Source organism: Durotheca rogersii, assembly GCF_024521655.1.
Source record: "Durotheca rogersii strain YMJ 92031201 chromosome Unknown GGS23scaffold_35, whole genome shotgun sequence".
Classification (NCBI taxonomy): domain Eukaryota; kingdom Fungi; phylum Ascomycota; class Sordariomycetes; order Xylariales; family Xylariaceae; genus Durotheca; species Durotheca rogersii.
Window position 1 is genome coordinate 264,546 of NW_026251266.1, and position 20,760 is coordinate 285,305.

General features: G+C 48.8%; 3 protein-coding genes across 3 annotated transcripts; all 3 read right to left on the reverse strand.

The window, feature by feature from the left end:
* Window positions 1–569: 569 nt before the first annotated feature.
* Window positions 570–3,185, reverse strand: GGS23DRAFT_334259 (uncharacterized protein). Its single transcript, XM_051512982.1, has 3 exons — window positions 3,178–3,185; window positions 2,177–2,969; window positions 570–2,110 (listed from the first exon to the last, which is right to left on the reverse strand). The coding sequence occupies exons 2-3, from the start codon at window positions 2,712–2,714 to the stop codon at window positions 720–722; spliced, it is 1,929 nt and encodes a 642-aa protein (XP_051367941.1). The 5' UTR covers window positions 2,715–2,969; window positions 3,178–3,185; the 3' UTR covers window positions 570–719.
* Window positions 3,186–6,985: 3,800 nt separating this feature from the next.
* On the reverse strand, window positions 6,986–9,606 carry GGS23DRAFT_334325 (uncharacterized protein). Its single transcript, XM_051512983.1, has 3 exons — window positions 8,159–9,606; window positions 7,258–8,093; window positions 6,986–7,193 (listed from the first exon to the last, which is right to left on the reverse strand). The coding sequence occupies exons 1-3, from the start codon at window positions 9,484–9,486 to the stop codon at window positions 7,129–7,131; spliced, it is 2,229 nt and encodes a 742-aa protein (XP_051367942.1). The 5' UTR covers window positions 9,487–9,606; the 3' UTR covers window positions 6,986–7,128.
* A 692-nt stretch (window positions 9,607–10,298) lies between these two features.
* On the reverse strand, window positions 10,299–12,313 carry GGS23DRAFT_586854 (Undecaprenyl diphosphate synthase). The gene is made up of 2 exons (XM_051517454.1): window positions 11,464–12,313; window positions 10,299–11,384 (listed from the first exon to the last, which is right to left on the reverse strand). The coding sequence occupies exons 1-2, from the start codon at window positions 11,943–11,945 to the stop codon at window positions 10,826–10,828; spliced, it is 1,041 nt and encodes a 346-aa protein (XP_051367943.1). The 5' UTR covers window positions 11,946–12,313; the 3' UTR covers window positions 10,299–10,825.
* Window positions 12,314–20,760: the final 8,447 nt, after the last annotated feature.

Below are 20,760 nucleotides of genomic sequence, written 5' to 3' on the forward strand. Positions count from 1 at the left end.
GGACTTGTCTAAGTAAAATATACCTCTATGTAAAACAGGTGGAGAGACAGAAAAAAAGGCTTTCCGTTCTACTGCTAATTAATACTCTAAAATCTAAGGTATTGTTGAAAGTACCCCCCTTACCAACCCCGATTGCCCGTTCCTAGGAACTCAGCACGAGACCCCGAAGCAGACGGATGTGACACTATATGCCGCTTCGGCAGCATGTCCGTGGTATCGGTTACACCCTCGAAGTACCATTAAAGACGGGAGGAAAGGGGAAAGAAGGAAAGGTTGGTAGATACAGTGGTGTTTTTCGTATGGGGTTGAATACGCCGGAAAAGGAAAAGTGTGAGAGGGGGAAGAAAGGGGAGGAGAAAAAAAAAAGGCAATGGACCGAGTCTGGTCAATACTCTCTGCTACGGTTCCTGGGTATATGACATGTAATTACGTCTCCCAGCCTTCGCGTCTAGGAGCGCCTTAAAGCAACCGACCCCTTGGGTCATCGCCCGTGCATACATGTACGTAACTCATTAATACAATCAGTAGTAGTACTAGAGCGCGCGCTATGCTGAGTTTCCCACGCCTCGCCTCGCCTCCCTCTCCCCCTTCCCTTCCCCGCCCCGAAAACGGGGGGCAAGCAACCCGACCTAAAAGAATCTGACGAAATAGCTAGGGCGTCGACTCGAGCATGTCAGGGTTTGCCGGTGGATCGGGACGTGACATGGTGCTATATCGACTCATAGCTTCCGCTTGAACATGTACGAGCCGTACATGCCGCCGACTTCGGCACAGGCGATGGGTATCTTGCGCATGCCCCAGAACGAAGCGCCCATCTTCCAGGGACGCAGGCCGGAATCGCGCGGTCCGTCCTCAAGGTCGCGCAGGCGGACGAGCCACGCCCTGCTCCCGTTCTCGGTAACGACCCACCCCAACTGCTTGACGACCGGTGACGTGGCTAGTCTCGCGTACATGTCGTCCGGGATCTCGATCACATCTAGCGGTGCCGAATACCTCTTCATGATCGACGTGTTCCGTCCGAAGAGCGTAATCAGGTCCAGTTCCACCGCCGTGTAGTCCGAGAGATCCAAGTACCTGAGCGTGTGAGGGACCCATTCTAGCTCCTTGCTCGCGTCTTCGCCGTCGTTGCTCTCGTCCGGTACGAAGAGCCGGTCGATGTCCGTAATCTTCAGCCGCCGACCCAGAGCCAACTCTTCCAAGTGTTTCGTCAACGGTCGGAGCAGATCGATGTGCGACGGTGCCATCCTGCTTCCCTTGAGGCTCAGCGAGCGCAGGGTTGGCGGGAGGGTGGGGATGAGCCTGTCCAAGGCGTCCTCGTCGAGAAGCTGGTGGCTGCGCGCATCCACCCCGAGGCTTAAGAAGACCAACCCGCTGGCGGCGGGGTGGTTGGCCACGAAGTCGATGATGGCATCAGCCGTTAGCAGCCTGCACTTGGACAGGTTGAGGTGAGTGATTCTTGCGGTGTGCGGTATGGACTGGAGCGCCTCGTCCGTCACGCGCGTTCCCGCGAGATCCAGATGCGTCAAGTCGCCGAGCCGAGGGAGCAGCGTCTCGAACACGGACGACGACAGGGTGATGCACTTGTGCATGCAGAGCCGAGAGATGGGGAGGAAGTCGGGCCAGTCGGCCTGCAGGATCGACTGGAAGGCGTTCTTGAAGTTGGTCGACGAGCAGCCGCAGAAGTCGATCCCCTGCAGCCTCTCGAGCCCAAAGAACAACTTCCGCAGGACGCTCGCGTTAATCTCGTCTTCAATGTACTCCTGCGCCAGGAACTCACGGAGGAAGGGTGTCAGCTCCAAGCACTGCAGCAAAGTCTCGGGGGTCAAGTTGCGGGTAGTAGCTCGCTCGCTGGCCGTCGAGAAGAGCGTAGTAGGGTTGAAGTGGCAAAAGTCGAGCCGGCGCACGATCGTGCCCAGCTCCTGGTTCTGCGAGATGTGCGTCAGGAACTTCCGGAAGATTCTCGAGTGCGGTATCGTGATGTTCTTGTAAAGCGAATTCAACGTTGCCGAGTGAAGTGTTCTAGACGTCAACAGGAGCGACATCAAATCCACGTTACGCGCGGAGATGCCGTTCGGGGGGACGTCGAGAACGAGGTGGTCGATTATCTGGCCTACATTTGCAGAACTCAGCTGGTAAGATTGGCTTAGTCTCGTCAACGATCTGTCTTAGGACGTACCGAGTATCTCCGCGGGCAGCTTCTCGATCGACGACTGCCCCGGGGGAGGCCGTTCCGGGTCCTTCTTCCGGGGCGGAGTGGCCGGGGTCGACCAGACGATCTTCAAGGCCTGCAAATCTCCATAGCTCTTGCTCGCCTGCCTCCCCTTGACGCCGATCTGCTTCCAGCCCTGGAAGCCCTCGGCGGCGACGGCCGGGAACCAGGAGCCGTGTAGTCTGCTATTCGGCTGGGTGACGGGCGGGACAAACTGAGTCTGGGTGGTCATCTCCGTGGGGAGAGGTGGTTGGTCTTCGATAGCCTCGTCTGCTTCTTTAGAGTAGGAGGATACCTTGGTGGTGGTGAAGGTCTGGGCTAAGTTCGAGTCGTTCTCCCGGACAGAAGAAAAGGAGGAGCGAGTGGATTTGTCCGGCGGGGTTGCATTTTCAACTCGGTCCATGTTGTTGTCAGGCAGGCCGGGTGTAGGGCACCGTTTAAGTTTGCTGACAATCTGGTGGTTGTGGTTTGGGCGGCCAACAGGAGAGGCGGTTGTCCGATCCATAATCGGAAGACGAGCCAGGGTTGCCAGGTCGCGCAGGCGCACAGGCGGGCGATGCAAGATGCGGTCTCAATAGCGCGATGTCGCCTCCTGCTTTCTTCCTAGCCCCGGCCCGGCCACACACACAGCACACAGCACCACACAGTACAGCACAGCACAGCACAACGACGGCGCGGCACACCACAACACCACAGCCTGACCGTATTCCCCAGGAAGGCCAGGTTTCACCAGCGGCTGCAGCAGGATGCCCGAGGCGACCTGGATGGTATTTTCTGTTAGTCAAAAAACCGACTTCTTAGGTAACAGGATCGGCTGGCGCAATGCGGGGAAGGATTGATGAGATGGATTCGCCGCTATGTCGCATATACACATGTCCTCCTGGCGGTAGCCCGAGTGGGAGAGGGAGGGGGGGGGGGATGCGAGGGCATGCGTGGATGGCAGACAGGCAGGTGTGTAGGTACGGTACCAGCCGCGAATATTAAACGAGCTCCTGTCCGTTGGCACCTTTATTAAATGAAGCGTCCCCGTTGTATTCTCGTCGAGCCGGGGGCGCCTAAGCAAACGGGGCGCCGCAGTCGCCGCAGGGTGAAGGGACTGCGAGCAGAGGAGGGAGGGGGGCACCGACTCAGTTCCTCATACGTAAGAGTTGAGTATCAAACGACACCAAACACGGAGCTACGAGGCTGCACGTGGTGCGGTTTTGCGCTCTCTTCCCGGGCTGCCAATGTCAACAGTGCATGAATGACAGCATCGAGGTCTCGACCTGTCCCGAAGCTCTATTCGACTCGGTGTTTGTTAGGTTGACAGCGAGAGTATGTGTAAGGATTGAATCGTGTATGTAAGTATAAACAAGTATTGTTGTACGTATGTATGTACGTATGTATGTGCGTATGTATGTTGTGTGTTGTGTGTTGTATGTGGATGTGGATGTGGATGTGGATGTGGATGTGGACGTGGACGTGGACGTGGACGTATGCATCTAGTCAGAGTCGGCAGAGCGGAATGGGTGCATCGACACCGCCCGCCACCGTTAACTTTGCCTGCGCACGCCCATACCTTGCCGACTGGACCTGAACACCGGGCGTAGGTATGTAAGCCAGCTAGTTGCCAGTCAGTCCGGCCGGTGTGAGGTGGTGGTGGTGGTGGTAGTCAGGTAAGCGTAGCCCGTACGATCGATAGGCGACGAGGAAACTGGGAAAAGACAATGAAGGCCTGAAGCAAACGCGGCCCCGTGACTCCATCGTCCATGGATTGAGTAATAGAAATCGCCAAATGGCAGAGCGACGAGTTCTTCTTTGTCACCTGAACCATATAAACCCACCTAACGCTTGTTGCCATCGAGACTGGCGGCAAATGGCAAATGGTGCGAGGCCCGGAAGGCGCCTTGGCCGCGGACTCCGCTAGGATGGGCTATTTGGTAATGGGAATGTCAGGGGACATCCCCGGCTGCCCTTACAGGGTAATATCGTCATCGCCATCTGAATATTTTTTTTTCCATCTCCTCGGGCGGGAAGTTTGGTAGAGAACCAGAACGGGTGAGAGCTGATTCAGATTGGAGGGAGTGTTAAATTTTTTTTAAGGGACAGGTAAGAAGCGGAGGGGGGGTGGATCAAGGAGAGAGAGATAAAGAAATGGAAGAAATGACGGCGAAAGGCGATCGAGCTCCCAATGAGAAGGCGACGCTGACATGTACCACACATCACCTGCGCAAGGCAGTAAGTACACCATATGCATGTAAACACCTACCTACCTACCTACCTAGGTAGATACCTACCCCTCTAGGTAGGGGGCACCTAACATGTGAGATTGGTGGATGTATCATACCTCTATGAGAGGTACCTACCTACGCAGGTTCCAAGTGAGGGATGTGCGTGCATGCATCCACCTGCACACATGTAGGTACACACCTGCCTCTTGCATCCGAATAATTAGGTACACGATACACATACGAGGTAAGCATTTTACGGGCGGAGATAGGCAGGTATGCGACTCCGTACTCATGCTTACCATACATGGATTCTCGGGATCTGCTATAGCCTTTGCGTGCTTTGCCATTAGGTAAGGTATAATACAATCCCTCCTGCGCTTTCTCGAGCTTTCCGTCGGCCTATCGGGCCTGGCCTAAGACCGGGCCGCCATCATATAGTCAGTACAGGCAGAGACGGCTATAGCCCGGTCTGCCTCCTGTAGAGTATATTGTGCCTACATCCCTTGTACGTAGTAGATGTGTATGCCCCTATACTTACGTGCCTACATCAGGCTCCGCCTGTCTACAGTCGGTGTGGGATAATGTCTTATTACTAGGTACTCCTTACCTTTGTTCGTCTCCCCGCGAAGGCGGCGTGGGACCCGAATGAGCAATTTGTCTGATGTCTATCCCCGTCCGAGCTGAATATACCCGTCGCTGCTCGTCGCTAGCGAACCCCGTGCGTGTCCTCCTGCGGGACATACTAGATCGGGTTCCTACCGGTCTACCTGCCTGCCTCTTGTCTATGGCCGGGCTACCACAAGCGGAAGCTCTCTACGTGAAATCAGGATTGGATGTGATATTGCTACGTTGCGTACACGTACATAGGTGGCTGGGACTTATATATAGACGCGAGACGGAATTGGTGAAATGCACGCAATAACCTCTGGATATGCTTCTGCCAATCACGGTGAACCTGTTGGTCGGAATGGGAAGACAGGGGAGAGAGACATTATGAGCCGTCCGCATCCGCCCCCAACTTGCCATTACGTGTATACACTCATACACACGTATTCTATGTAGGCATGTCTGTGAATACCTACCTACGTCCACAGACCTGTGCATGTATGCGCGCGCGCGCACGCACATGCACATACACACACAAGGTACATATTCCCATATTCCAGTCCACTTTACCGCCTTATCCTTGGCCTCTTGGCCGAACCTTCGACCTGGCTCCTCCACGCTCCTCCATCACTACCACCCTGTCCAGATCCGTGCCAATATCCCGTCTCCGGTCCCGGAAGCGAGCGTAACCTCCCAGCAAAACGGCACCATTCATTGCCCGAGCACGTATGCGTACACAGGTTCCATACGCACAGCCGTGTCAGGCGGCCCCGGAGAAGCAGATCATACCATCTCCGTTACGGCAAGACTCGGCAGAAGCAGTGGTTAGGCGTGGGTTAGCTTCGTTTGCCGACCACATCCTGCCTTTCCCCAGGAATCGATGTGCCGTACTCCTGAAAAGGGAGGATATTAATCCGCACACCTGCATGGTTTCCCCCGGCGGAGAGGCACATCACGTAGTCTGTTTGCGGGGAAATAGCCTCATTTCCCTCCTCGGAGGCCATTGCCGCCGCCAATCACCGGTGCTTCCCCCCTCCTCGTAACCCGACTATACGGCTAATGTTCCGACTAGTCGTAGGGGAAAGGGGCGCGTGGAGCTGCTCCGTACCAAGAAAAGAAGAAACGAGCAAATCTAGGCATCGTCGATTCACTACCGGGGTCACCCGAGGATGTGTAATTGGGTTGGTGTGTAGTATGGAGGTCAAGCGAGAGCGAGGTACGATAGTGAGAGGCCGAATAGGGGAAAGAGGACGGAAAGGGGAGGAGGGGAACAAAATAGGGGCCGTTCTAGCTCCTGTTAGCCCTACCTAGTATTACTATTCGTCGTCAACCCCATGACCGCTTCCGGCCCTAGACTATTATACACACCTACATACGTAGGGTTATGTGTACTAGGAACACACGCGCGGCGCGCGCACGTAACAACACGAATTACATGTGTAGCCATGAGCTATGAAGGTATGTACCTAAAGCAGTCCATCTCGCGACGACCAACTCATCCGCTTCTATCATAGTGTTCGATGAATCGGCTCAGCCACGCTCCAGCCGAGTTGGGCCCTCTCCATCCATTTACACTGTGACAGACCCGTACCCGCGCTCCGAGGGTCAGTAAGGAAGTGGCCGCCTCTCCAACGAGAGGCTAAAGAGAGGGAGAAGGAGAACAAAAGTAGAGAAGAGGGAGGGTCCGGCCAATGCACAGAAACGCGTGTCATCTCGCCCATATACTCGGGTCGGCAGTCCCATCCGTGCGCCGGAGTCCCCGTCCTCGCCGCCTCCCTGGCCCCAGGTATACTCCGGGTCGATGATGATAAAAGCATTCAACTCTCGTTCGCAGCAATATGGTATGTGGCCTCTAGAAGCATGATAACAGTATGCCCATCTAGAGTGTCGAAATCCCGGTGCGCCAGTATGCGTAAAAGCCACGTCTTTGTATCTTAGGACCCTAGTAATGGCCCCGCGGACGGTCGCTATCGTAACAATAACTCACTAGACATCGTGAAAGCCACGCAAATCCCGCGAATTCCACGAGTTCTAGGGTAGGCGCGCTCAAGGTGCCCCTTTAGGGCGGCAGATAGGAGAATGGGGGAAACGAAGCGGAGCAGATCACCTGCCGTTAACCCTCTTGCCGGTTCTAATCCGGTCCTTGCAGTTATCGCAATACCATTTCACTACCCGAGCTTGTTAGCTAAATCTGCTTCAGCGGCCAGCGCGTTTGCTGGAGACGCGGCTTACTGTTCGACGGCGGGGCTGCCTTCAAACCAACGCAGTCGAGATGGAACCATTCCCGCTCGCAGTCCTCGGCATCGCACGCAACCATCTCGCCGTAGCTCACGCCGTTGCAGTAGCAGTAGAGAGGCTCGTCGGCGTCGGCGTCGCCCTCGTCGTCGCCCTGCACGCTACTGTTCGCATCTTCGTCAGCGACTCGCGCGGCAACCTGCTGCGCGGCCCCCTTTTTGTGGCTCCGCTTCGCGTTCGTAGTCGTCGTCGTCGTCGTTCGTGACGACCGGGATCGGGCCGGCGGGTCTGGGAATGACCCTAGTGCTGGTGTTGACGGCTTACTAGCTCGTCCGCTCTTTGTCGTAACGACAGTCGTCGTCGTTGTCGGCTGTACCGGTACGGAATCCACCTTGGGTTCCACATCATCCCCTTTCGCAACCGTCTCTTTCTTGTTATTTCCGGCCGTGATGCTGGCGCTCGCGATAGTGTGTACCGCCTCTTCCTTCGAGGCTTCGACTTTGACTAATGGAACGGTTTCCTTGCTTGTCTTAGTTTCAGGCGGTGGGCGGATCCCGTTGTGCGTTGTCGAAAGCTCTTGAGTCGCGGGTGCGGTACCATTTGGTCGGTTCGACGCAGACGAGGTAGGCCGCTGCCGACCTGTATCCACGTTGGATTGTATGGAATTCTGTCTCGCCCGGGACGATGTAGGGCGCACGGAAGTCGTGGAAGGCGCTGGGGATCCGCGACCAACGGCTTTTTGGTCGCCGAAAATGGGTTGGGTCGGGGAGGCTGCGATCGGAGGCGAAAACGTGGCGGCGGCGGCGGCGGCGGCGGCAGTGACGGTCGTTTTGCTATAGAGGGGAAGGAGTCAGCCGTGGGAAAATTAGTACGAGCAGCGGAGGGAGGAGGTTCCCACCTCTTTTTCGAGGCGCCGTTAACGGTCGGGAGGGCTTTGCGCTTCTTGGGAAGTTCGGGCGCAGGCGTTGCCCTCGGACTAGAGTTCTTGTTGGTCTTGGAAGCATTGCTGCCAAAGACGGAACTTATCGCACGCTCCATGGGCTGCCCACCGTTGACCGGTTTGTTGGCCTCGACTTTGCGTCGTTTTGAAGGGGGATTCCCGTTGGTGGTGGGGGTAGCGGTCGGGGTAGAGGTGACGATGGTATTGTGGGTGCTGTTATTGTTGGTGGTAAGGGTGCTAGCAGCGGTACCTGGGGTGGTGATTAGTGTAGTAGTAGCGGCGCTACTGTTGGTGACAGCACCTGCGGTGATGCCTAGCCCAACGGGAATAGTGTTCTCGGCGGTTCTGCGGGCCTTGCTATTGCTGTGGCCATTGTTGGGTGCCTTCTTCATTGACTCGCCCTTATGCTTGCCCTCGTGGTCATCCACATCCGAGTCCTGATGTTGGTTTTTGAGCCCTTTCTTGGCGATGATGGCTTGCTTTCTCGCGTCGCTTCGCGCCGCAGCCTCGTCCGCGAGCTGCTGGGCGGCGGCCGTGATGGTAGCCGCACCGTCTCGGCGCGATCGCTCCGTTTGGTTCGCTCTGTTGAGCCTATTCTCGGGATATGCCCAGTGGGTATTGCTGCCCCATTTGGCTTCGTCGCTAAACTCGGCTTCGAGGTGTGGCCACACGTCGTTGATACGGGCAAGTTGTTTAGAAAGTGCTTCATTCGCGGTCGATATGACATGGTTCTTCTCTTCTAACGACACAAGCATCTCTTGGACTTTGAAGGCGGTTTGTCGAAACAGCTGCCGTCGCGGAAGGTTGCTGGGGTCAAAGGCAGGGGAATTGTAATTGTCATCGGTCGACCCGGGCGGGTTTCCGTTCGTAGGAAAGCCACTTGGGCTGTTCTGGGTGCTCATCGGCGTCGAGGCGGCAGCGACGCTGCTCGAGGCATCGTTGGCGTTCCTGGGCTCGGGAGGTCTCGACTTGAGGACGGCATTAACGAGCTGGAAGAGAGTCTCTTCAGGTGCGAAGATCTTTGCATCAACTTCCTTGAGGAGGGTGAAATGCCGGACGAGATCTTTGGGGAGTGAGGTGATCGCATCGGTGAAGTATGTGACCGCGGGGAAAACGTCGATGGGCTGGTCGTGGCCGTGACTGGCTCCCAGAGAATCTCTGGCGCTGAGGATGCGGCCCGGGCCAGACGACGCTCGCGGGGGATTCGCCCGAGTCTGGCGAACGGGCTGAGCTCTCCGACTCGACGAAGGACCAGCGTCCACCTGGGGCGGCTTGGCGGTCTTCATCGTGACTTCTCGCAAGGTTATTAGGGTGGGGAGGGAACGAAGAGGGGGGGAGAGCGCTGGAGGGTAGGGTTGGTCGAGGTGGTGGACAGCAGGAGGAGGGAGTAGGAGGAGGAGAAGGGGGAGGTAAGGCGGCGGGCCGGCGGGCGGCAGGAGGATCTATTGTTGTTGTTGGAGCGACCGGACAGGGCGACTTTGCGGCGGGAGGAGAGCGAACTAGAAGCTTCAAAGACGGAAGCTCAAGTCATTTTGCGACAGGGAGTAGACGATACCGGTAGGAATAGGACGGAGAGTAAGACGAAAAAGGCGTGCAGAAGCGGAGGCGCAAAACTGCATGAAGACGTAGGTGAGGGAATGGATAAGATTTGTTCAGTGTGTCGAGTTGGTAGCAAGTGTGCTTTTGTCGGTGCGCGCTGCCTCTATCGGCGCTCCAGGTTCGAACTGACTGACAACTGCAAGGCCCGCTATACATTGGGTACTTCGGGGACAGTATGCGCCTATCGTTGGTACCCAAGGTCCCTATCAGAGGTACCTACCACCCCCGGCACCTCCTAACTTGCCCGCCTAGAGCGCCCGAGGTCCCCTAGGAGGTATGTACTCATACCTTGCGGGCAACCGGCATTTCGGCTCGCGTGATTGGTTGGAGTAAGTACGGCCAACCGCTAAAAACCCGGCGGGTCCGAGGGATAGTTAATCCGTTATCGGGTTGAGATAAGAGATAAGGTCTGGCCGTCGCACCCATCTACGCCGTTAGTGCCTCGGCACCGTTCCGTTATCCGTCGTCACCTTAGGTAATCATCTCTTTTCCTCCACACGTCAAGTCTCGTGAGCCTCCACGCATCGTCACCCGCAGGCCGTCCGACGGGCGTACGCCCACGCCCACGCCCACGCCCACGCCCGCGCAACTATCCTAATTCGATACGGGGCCGGGTCTAGGGAGCCCTCCGTGCAAGTTTGTATGAACTCGGTAGGGAAGACGCATTTGTATCGGGATTTTCTACGGCATGCTTGGGATTAGAAGGGTCAAGGTAGATACCTACTGCGTCGTACGTTGCCTTGATTCGTCGTGTAGCGATGCGCACAGATACGTCTACCACCTGTTCCGAATCGTCATACAGAAGTAGACACGTATAAGCGCCGATTTCTACAGCCATTCCTTTTGTCTCCCACCATCCTTCTCCGGGTGTGTGCTTTCGAAATAGAACCGTGGTCTACCTTTACTATTAGCGCTAGCATTTTCAAATCAAACGCCGGTTCGTGGCCGGCTTCATCGCCAACTCGCTCGAACGCAACACGACACTGAGCCGTCTATCCTACACACCACACGATCCTACTCCCCGTCTCACCTGCGTGAGCCTTCCTTCTCCGTTAACTTCTTTTGCCGCCATTGCCATTCCAGAAGCATGGGCACGAAGTGCCATAGATCGAACTCGGGCCAGAGGCATTTCAGAAAAAATATGTGGGTATCTTGGTGACACTGCCACAACATGAAGTCGCTCAACCTCATGACGCCACTGGTTCGGATAAAAATATCCAGGGGCGGGCAGTCGGCTGCATAGGTGTGGCTGTTGATCGTTTTGGCCGTGATGGTCTCTGGATTTTGGAATTTGATCGGCTTCGCCGGCGTAGATTGTAGAGGTGGTGAGTCGGGGTCTAGCGCCGTAGTCGAAGACATGGAATCGTCAATATCCGACCTGTCATTTCGATCTGGCGAAGAATCATTGGATGAAGAGGAGTCCGACTTTTTCGACTTGTTGGATCGTATCTTCTGGGTAATGCGCGTCTGCGAGAAGGGCGTGGCTGGCAACCGGGGCGGATTTGTATATTCGGTGACCGTGGCCTTGATAGCGCTAGTCATCTCGGCCCTCGAAGTGTAAGGGAAGCATATGTTAAGCACGGCTCTGGGACGGAGCGAACGATTAGTGCCAGAAGTGAATGAGGGCGCGCAGTAACATCCCCCTCTCTGGGATTAACACTTACTCCTTGTTATCCTTGGTCATCTCGATGGCTCGGTCGACGTAAGGCAGCACGTCATCTGGGATCAAGTCGCGCTCTCCGAGAACCCGAATTCCGGCACCATACCGGTCGAGCAGCTCGCCATGTTGGACGAGTTGTTCCAGCTTGACCTTGGCCATCGCCATCAAGCCGCTCACCTCGTGCCTCGGCCGGTTGAAGTTTTCAATGCTGAAGGCGTACACAGTCACAACTTTGACGCCGCATTTGTAACAAATCTCCAGCACCCTCGCAAGGGCCTCGAAGCCGAGGTGGTGGCCTTCTATAGTTTCGATATGGTGGTGTTTGGCGAAGCGTCTATTGCCGTCCATCTCGAAGGCGACATGTTGGGGTATCGGCCCTTGCTTAAGAGTACCTATGAGCAACTCCCGGGCGCTTTTCATCATCCACTCCCCCGGTGGCGACTTCAAGATCCAGTTTCTAAAATGTGAGAGATATAGGTCGGACATGGCGGATCTCGGTTACGGGAACTGGTCAGATGAGGGCTCTGGTAGGGTTCATGAAGATGGACAGTTGAATGGGGCGGCCTGGGGGTCAATTAAGAAATAAACGAGAGTAAGTAGATCTGCCCCAGGAAGGCTATGCCCTTTGCCTTGGCAAAAGAGGGTGATGACGACGATGAGGTTCAGCCACGGTGAATTCGTGGATGTGGCACGCAGAACAGACTAATGACAACTAGGGAGGTTTTAAGGAATCCCTCCGAGGTATCGAAGTGTTTTAGGTACGTAGTAGAGCAATTTCAGGCCAAGTTGTCACAGCTGGGCTTGAGGTCACTAGGCAGGTAGGTACCATCCGAAAACTGCGCATGCAGTATCCTTGCAGGCAGGACAGTTAGGGCAGCCCCGCTTTGAGAATATCCTCCACATTATCACTAGTGCCCGTCTAATCGGCATCAAATGTTGCATAATATAGCATCCCCCATAGCCACCCTCGGTACTGTGGCACCTGAGGAATCAGGCATTAAGAAAGGAGCCCTGTGATTAGTAGAATTAAAGAAAAAACACGCAATAGCTAACTATTCGTAAAACGCTATATTTAAGCCCTTTTAGTAGTTTAGTTTTTATACCTTTAATTAATTAACTAGGTTTACCTTTTAATTCGTTTTACGTATCTTAAGATTAAGGTAGCGAGGCTACGAAAGAAACCGTTATTAAAACGTATAAATAGCTATTTACTATAGGTAGAACGTTAGTGATATAGTTATTAATCGATTAATAGTAATTAAAGTTATTCTTAATCTTTCTACGGCTTTACGAGCCGTTCCTAATACTTTACGATATCCTTACCGCTTATCCTAAAGTTTTCTTCGTTAGGAGAGACGAGCGCCGAGCCTACTACCGACTTAAAAGCCCTTATAGGTAATCGAGTTACTTACGGTAAAATAATAAACGGTACTTATAAACGCATGGAGCTTTTAACTTATAATTTCCGTATAGAAACGACCTTTTATATGGAGGAGCTTCGAGCTAGCCTCGAGCGAAGCTTTAAATAGCGTTTCGACGAACGCCTCGAACTTATATAATAATAGCTATAAATAATAATAGAATATATTACGAAGCGTAAGAATCGTAGGATTAATTAATTTATAAGTTAGTTACTTAAACGGGTTATCTTAAGCTTTCCTATACGAGCTAGGATTACTTAGTTTACTTTACCGCCGATAGGTAAGGTTTTAAGAGATACGAGGCGATAATAGCCTAAATAGCTTAGGTTTAAGGCTATCTTATAATATAGTTCTTAAGGCTTAGCTTTTACTTAGGCCTTATTTTTAATAATAAATATAGCTCCTTTTATAATCCTTTTTATCGCTTTTCTTATAGTACCTCTTATTATCCTTCCCGTAATACCTCTTATTACTTATTCCGCCGTACCTTTAGCGATTCCTTATGCCGTTCCGCCGGTTAGGCCGCCGTTAATAGCGGTAGTTACGTATCCGGTACCGTTTTTATTCGTATAAGAGGCCGAATCTAGCTTACGATATACGTCGGGAAGAATTAATTTTTACGGATATACGGCGCTAGGCGTAGCGTTTACGCGGTAGGAGGTAAAAGTTAAGGCCTTATAGCCGGAAGTAATCCTTCCTAGCGAAGTAATATACCTTTATTTATCGGATAATAAGAATAAAGTCGTAATATCCTTAAGCTATCGATTAATATAAGCCGATAATATAATCCTTTAAAAATTAAACGATATTTAGAACCGTTTTTAAGGCGTATAAGTTCCATATAATTACTAAACGTAACGAATAAGGATCGAATTAATAAGCGACTTTTAATAGGTCGCTATCTTCGCTTGAAACTACCTACCTTCGTAGATAACCTTCGTAAAAGATATCCTTTAAGTATTCGTAAATAATTACGTACTTTATAGCTTAATAACGTCGTTTACGACGTTACTACCTTTTTAGAACGAAAGTATTATTAACTTCGTACGCCGTTTACGTAAGGCATTTTATAAATTACTTTATTAGGGATAGTAAATAGTATAAATCCGCGAGGTAGTTCTCGATTTAATCCGTAACTACTTATCTAATATTTAGATAGTTATAGAAAACGGTCTTTTTATATAGAATACGTACGATATTATCGAGCGTATACTTCGCTACGTAAGATCTTTTACGCGTAAAGCGATTAAAGTTAAAGTTTACGGTACGCTAGTAGTTATAATATAACTAATACCCTCAATTACTAAGAAGATACCGACATACCTTATACCTACGAACCTAATCGGAACCTACCGATTAACGCGAAAGACCTATACAGACGATACCGCGATACGAAACAAATAAAATATTAAACAAAACAGCCTAGAAATAGCCATAGGAAAGAAACGAATTATAGGTTAATGCCCGAAGACCCCTCTTATCGCCCTTACCGATATATAGTTAGTAGGAAGAGCCCAGAGAGCCCCTAAAACCACGTATAGGGGAGGGATCGAGGGTCAAGGGAAGCCCGGTAAATACTACCGGACGAACAACAGTCAGAACGGTCACACGAGTCATAGTCGGGCATAAATAGGATATATTAGTTAGTTTATAGGATCAGGAATTAGTTAAAAGGGATCGGTAATAATTATGAACGAGAAGGACGGGATTACGTTACATCGTATAGGGATTATTTCTTTCGTTTCTTACGGGAGCTACGCTTATTTTACCTACCCGTTATAGTTCCTATTTTCCGATTAATCCCTATTATTTCTTAGTAGCCCTAATAAAGCTAGCTCGCTCCTAGTTAATTAGGGTTAATTAGGAACAGATTAATCAGGTTAGTTTACAGGTTACAGCTCCGCTAGCCCAGTTCTTATTATCAGATCTTTCCTATTTCCTATTAATCGTTAATTAAACTAACTCAGCTCCTAGTTAGTAACGATTAAATAGGTTTAGGATTAATTAGGTTTAGGTTTAGGATCAGGTACGGCTGCAGTTAGTCACCCACCCCACCACCCACTTATTACTATTGCAATCGCCTAGTTAACCTATTTCCTAACTTATCCTATTAGCCTTTTGTCACGTAGGCATGCACCCCTAGTGGGAACCACCTAGCTTACCTAAGCTAGCTAAGCACTACTATATGTACCTATAGATCGCTTCATACTCTCTAGTAGCTTTCCTTCTTTTCTAGTTAGTTAATATATACCTTCTTACCCTTATTCCATTACTTTCTTTACGAATAACCTATTAACTTAAGCTTAGCTCTCGCTAGCTACGTAATAGTTATAAGCCCGGGGTACTTCTAAGGAGCTATTATTACTTAGGTTATTCTAGCGTAAGTAAGTAATATATTCATCCATCTTTTAGATCTTACGATTATATTCCCTTTTCATTTCTAAACCGGTACTTTACTCTCGTATCTAGCTTTAAATAATCGCTTACTTATTTCGCTATAACGACTAATACTTCCGAATTCTTTTTAGATAAGATTCTAGTTAACGTTTACTTACGAGCTTATAATAAGTAGCTACGTTAATTCCTAACGCTTAAGTCGATAGCTACTTAGTTCGGTATTTAAAAGGACGTTAATCTAGATAGAGCTAAGTTTAACGCTACTCGAGTCGTAGTAAGTATTCTTAAGGAGTATATTACTTAAGAGAACGAACTCCTTAAAGAAAACTATAAGAAAGCCGTTTACGAATAGGCGTCGATCCTAACCAAAGACCGAGGAGATTAGCTACTAAGGCTTAAGGTACGAACTCGAAAGTAATAAACGGTAACGTATAATAAGTTCGTTTCTTAGTAAATAACGATCGAGGCTTAGGTTATAGCTACTAATAAGTAACATAGGGTCCTCTATAGCTAGATTCTCGCTTCTATTTCTATAGGCTTTCTTAAAGTAGCTAATATAGAAATATAGTTCCTAGATCTCGACCTAATTATTTAAAACCTCGTAAAGATCTTCCGTAAGTAGATTACTTCTACCGAAGCCGTTATTAAGACGCTTATTAGACGAGAATATCGTAAGGTACTCTAGAAAGTAAAGGTAGGTACTTATAATCCCGAGTAATTTTACGCTATATAATAATACGTCTTCTTTCGCGCTCGCGCCTATTATATTAACGAAATTAAGGGCGTTATAGGAGCAAAGGATTTCCTCGAAGTAATTAGGGCTAAGATCGTAATCGACTAAGCTATACGGGTATTAATCGCTCTTACTAAAGCTAATAAACTCGGCGAATAACTAAAAACCCTTAAGTAATTAGGCATCGTATTTAGCGCTTTCGCTACCGAGAATAAATAGAAAGGTAAATTAGGTTATAGAATTTTCGTAATAGCCTACTAAGGACCGACTTTAGGAGCGAAATTAGCTAATAATAGCGGCTAAGGAAAACTAACGAGCTACGAATGCCTTTATAAGTCTAGAGGTAAACCATATTTATAAGTAGCTCGCTCTTATAAAATCCTATAGAAGTCCGTTACTAATTAAACTATACGTAACCTAAAGCCGATTCCGGTTAATATCATACGAAAAATTAAGGCTAAATACGACTTACTTAAATACGTTAAGTTTCGAAACTAAATTAACCGCTAGGAGTAGGACGTTCCCGTAAATAATATACCTAATAATCGCTCCGGGAACGGGGAAGGAAATAACGCTATTACTTAATTAGCTAATATTAACGTAATAATAATCGACCTACGTATTATATACCTATTTATTTAAATTAGGATTTATTTTATTATAAACTTAGTCCGATACTTACTATCGGAAAGTACCGTCTTCGATAACTATAAAGTAATTTACCTTATTAATAATCGTAATCTTCTAATAGAGGGGTTATTCGTTTCCGCTAGAGACGGATAGACGGTCGAAGTTAATACTACGAGCTTTTTTATTACTAATACGGGTCGTAAGATTATCGAGAAGTATATTTTGGATTAATCCGGTAAGCCTACCTTTAATTTAAAGCTTAAGGATATCGTATTTATTAAAGATTTTTACGTTAATATTATCTCTAAGGCGAAACTTCGTAATATAGGTATTTAGTTTTACGGTTTAAATTATATTTTAAGGAATGGAACCCTCGAGAAAAGTATTATAATAAGGAAGCTAGAGCGACGCTTTAACCTAGTCTTTTTCGAATTTAAGTAATTCTCTTCTTATTCGTAAGTCCTACTCGTAATATTATTTATAATACTATCGAGTATTTTACGTAGCGTAGCGTCGATCGTAATAATACCTTATTTCCCGGAAAGAAACGTCCGGTAGAAAAGATCGAGAGATATTACTAAACCGAGAGAAGACTCCGAGATATTCTAGTATTAGCGAGTAAGGTATCTTAGTTTTAAAGCGCTTAGAGCCCTCGTTAAAAACGCCCGGAACGTTAAGATTAACGGTATACTTATAATTAAGTACGAGTATTATAGTTAAGCGATAGGTAAAAGAGTAATCTCGCGCCGTTTATTAATATATCGCTCGCTACGTTTTTTTTAGAAGGTATATTAGGATTTATTTAACTACCCGGAAGGTTACGACGGGTTTAAGTAGCTTATCGTAATTAGGGATAAATTTAACGGAATATTATAGGTTAAGACCCTAAAAAGCAAGTAAGTATTACGGTTTTAAGAGCTGTTCGCTAGGTAAAAGCCGTATGTTGATAAACTAAAGCTAGACGAGGAGAAAAAGGAAGAAAGTATGCCCTATAAGCCGTACTTACGATAGCTAGCCTTATCCGCCGTAGGTACTAAAGGCTTAATTACGTATTATGCCCTAGTACTAGCTAGGGCCCTACTATAGGTATAGCTTATTACATAAGGTCCCTTCCCGGAAAAAAAAAAAGTACGCTCTACCGCCCTTTTCTTCGGCGTTTAGCCCTAATAACCTAACCCGTTTTCTTCTCGCGCCTTAGGATACGTTCCGTATCCTTAGGTACTACCTCCGTCCCCCGGGGTACGCTACTCGCTCCCTAGGTTACTACCTCCGCCTCCCGGGATACGCTACTCGCTTCCCGGGTTACTAACTCCGCCGCTTAAGGTATTAGTATATCCCTAGGTCTCCTCCTCCTCCGTTTCGTTTATTTCCCGGGGTATTAATACCCCCCGGGTATAGCCTCTTTCTTCTCTTCCCCGGCGGTTATACTATACCCCGGGGTCTACTCCTCCTTCGCCGTTTCTTTCCCAGGGCCTTTCGTTTCCCGGGGTATTACGCCGGGCGTCTTTAGCCCCCCGGCGCTCTTCCCCCGGGTCCTACTCTTTCCCGAGATCTCCTCCTCCGTAGGTTTCCCGGGTTTCTTCGCTAACCGGGTACGCTTTTCTAGTAGCTACTTCTCCCGAGAGCCTCCCTTTCCTTATCCTCCTCCTCCAAGGGTACTACCGGCGTTCCGGATACTATCTAGCCCCCCGGTATGCCATTCCCCTAGGACCGCCGTTTCCGTCTTCGTTTACCCGGGGGCTCTTCGCGTCTCCGGGTACTTCGTTCGTTTCCCGGGTTACGTTATCCGCTCCCCGGGCTATTAGTTCCGATCCTCTTATTAAACCGTAAGGCTCTAAAGCCCCGCGTACGAAGTCGCGTATAAACGCCTACTAGGTTTAGCTTAGCTTCCGTAGCTACGGAATCGTCGGTCCGTTTACCGCCGTTTAAAAACCTTCGTTTATCTTCCGCTAGCGGATCCCGTCGGATCCGCTAGAGGACGTATTAGAGTACGCCGTCCGATTCGTTTAAAGACCATCGTTTATCTTCCGCTAACGGAGCTAAGGACTCCGCCTAAGGGCGTACTAAAGCGCGCCCTTTCGTCTGCTATCGTTTAAAGGCCAGGGGCCTATCCGTACTACTAACGAAGCCGCGAGGCTCCGCCGGAGGACGTGCTAAGGTACGCCGTCCGACTCGTTTAAAGACTATCGTTTATCCATATACCGCTAGCGGAGCTAAGGGCTCCGCCTAAGGACGCGCGGGAGCGCGCCCTTTCGTTTATTACTAGCGCCGCTAGCGCCTTTATCGAAGTATTATTATCCTAGCTTAACCTATCGTTTCGTCGCTATTCTAACGCCGTTTCTTCCTTATGTTACGCCTCGGGCGTTCTTAATTCGTCGACGAGCGCTATACTCCAGCGCTTTATTATCTTTCTCCGGAAAAAAATTTTCCGCCGTTTTTAGCCGTAAATTTCGTCGATTTCGTCGTTCTTTTATCTCGAAATTACCGTCTGAATTACGTTTTCTCGGGGCTATCGATCGTTTCTTCGGTTATCTTATCGGTCCTCGTCCGTAGGCTATTACCGGCGCGTATATTTAAAAGCTAATACCGCCTTTCCGACTACTAACTTAGCCGGCGTAAACGCTAATATCGCCTTTCCTATTACTAATCCCGCGTATAAAATACTACTACTATCGTCGGTCCTCTTCGTAGGTACTACCGGCGCGTATATCTAAAACTAATACCGCCTTTCCGACTATTAACTTTACTAGCTACCGCTTCCTTTGGTATTATATCGCCGTTCTTATTACTAATTCCGCTCGCTAAGATATTAATCCGTAAAACGATAAAAGAAGGTTGGTTTAGCTTTTTATTACGGTTTTAAGAGCTATTCGCTAGGTAAAAGCCGTATGTTAATAAACTAAAGCTAAACGAGGAGAAAAAGGAAGAAAGTATGCCCTATAGGCCGTACTTACGATAGCTAGCCTTATCCGCCGTAGGTACTAAGGGCCTAATTACGTATTATGCCTTAGTACTAGCCAGGGCCCTACTATGGGCATAGCCCATTATAGTAAGGTTTATTAGTAATAAGAACTCTTCGACTCTTTAAAAGATAGGTTCGGAAGTAATTCCGATTCTTAATTTATAAGATACGTTACGATAACGAACGCTTAGTAATAAGTATTAAAGGTATATCCGGATATAAGACCTAGGTAATAAAAGAAGGCATTAATCTCGAACTCCCGCCGGTTAATATTAAAAAGCTAACCGGTAAGGGTAAGAAAGCTAGATAGATTATTATCGTTAAATCGATTAAGATAAGGATTAAAGTAGGGCTACTAAAGAAACTATAGCCGGAAACCGTTAAAGCCGCGGCATATCTAATTAACATTAGCCCTAGTTAAGCTTATAATCTTTATATACCTTACGAGTTCTTAAATACTTAGTTTAAGTAATACTTTAGATGGTATACTTTAGAAGTAATAAAGGAGCTAACGAACGACTTACGACCGGATTAGAACGGTATTTATATATACGGATATCGCGCGTATCCCTTAATAAAAAAACGTACTTAGGATCTTAATAAGAGAGGGTTTAAGGTAAACTTACGAACTTATATCGGGTATTTAGTAGGATATTATACTAATAACCTATACCGAATTTAGGTTCTTAAGCTAAGTAGAGTAATCCTAACTAAGGATATAATTTTTAACGAAGAAACGTTTTATAACTAAATAAATAAGCTAAAAGCTTAATAATTTAAACGGAAAGAAATTAATCGAATAAATCTCTCGATACGTATAAGTAATAACGTTATTTAATTAATTATCGAAGTATTAGACCTATAGGATTCGTTCGTATTATTTAATCGAAAGCTAAGTAGCGAGCTAACTCCCTTCGGGGGTAGCGAGCCTACCTTAGGTAACGAGGATCTAGATACGACTTAGTCCGCCGGTCCTAGCTCGGGGGAGGGGCAGCCTCTAAAAGAAGAACTAGAGATAAATTCCGATAATTTAAAATACGAAACGGCTAGGTCTAAAGACGAGTAACCGTAAGAATTAATAGAACTATTCGAATTAATAAAGTAGGAAATATAAAAATAACTCGAAGTAAAAACCTAAGAGAAATTAAACGAAGAAGC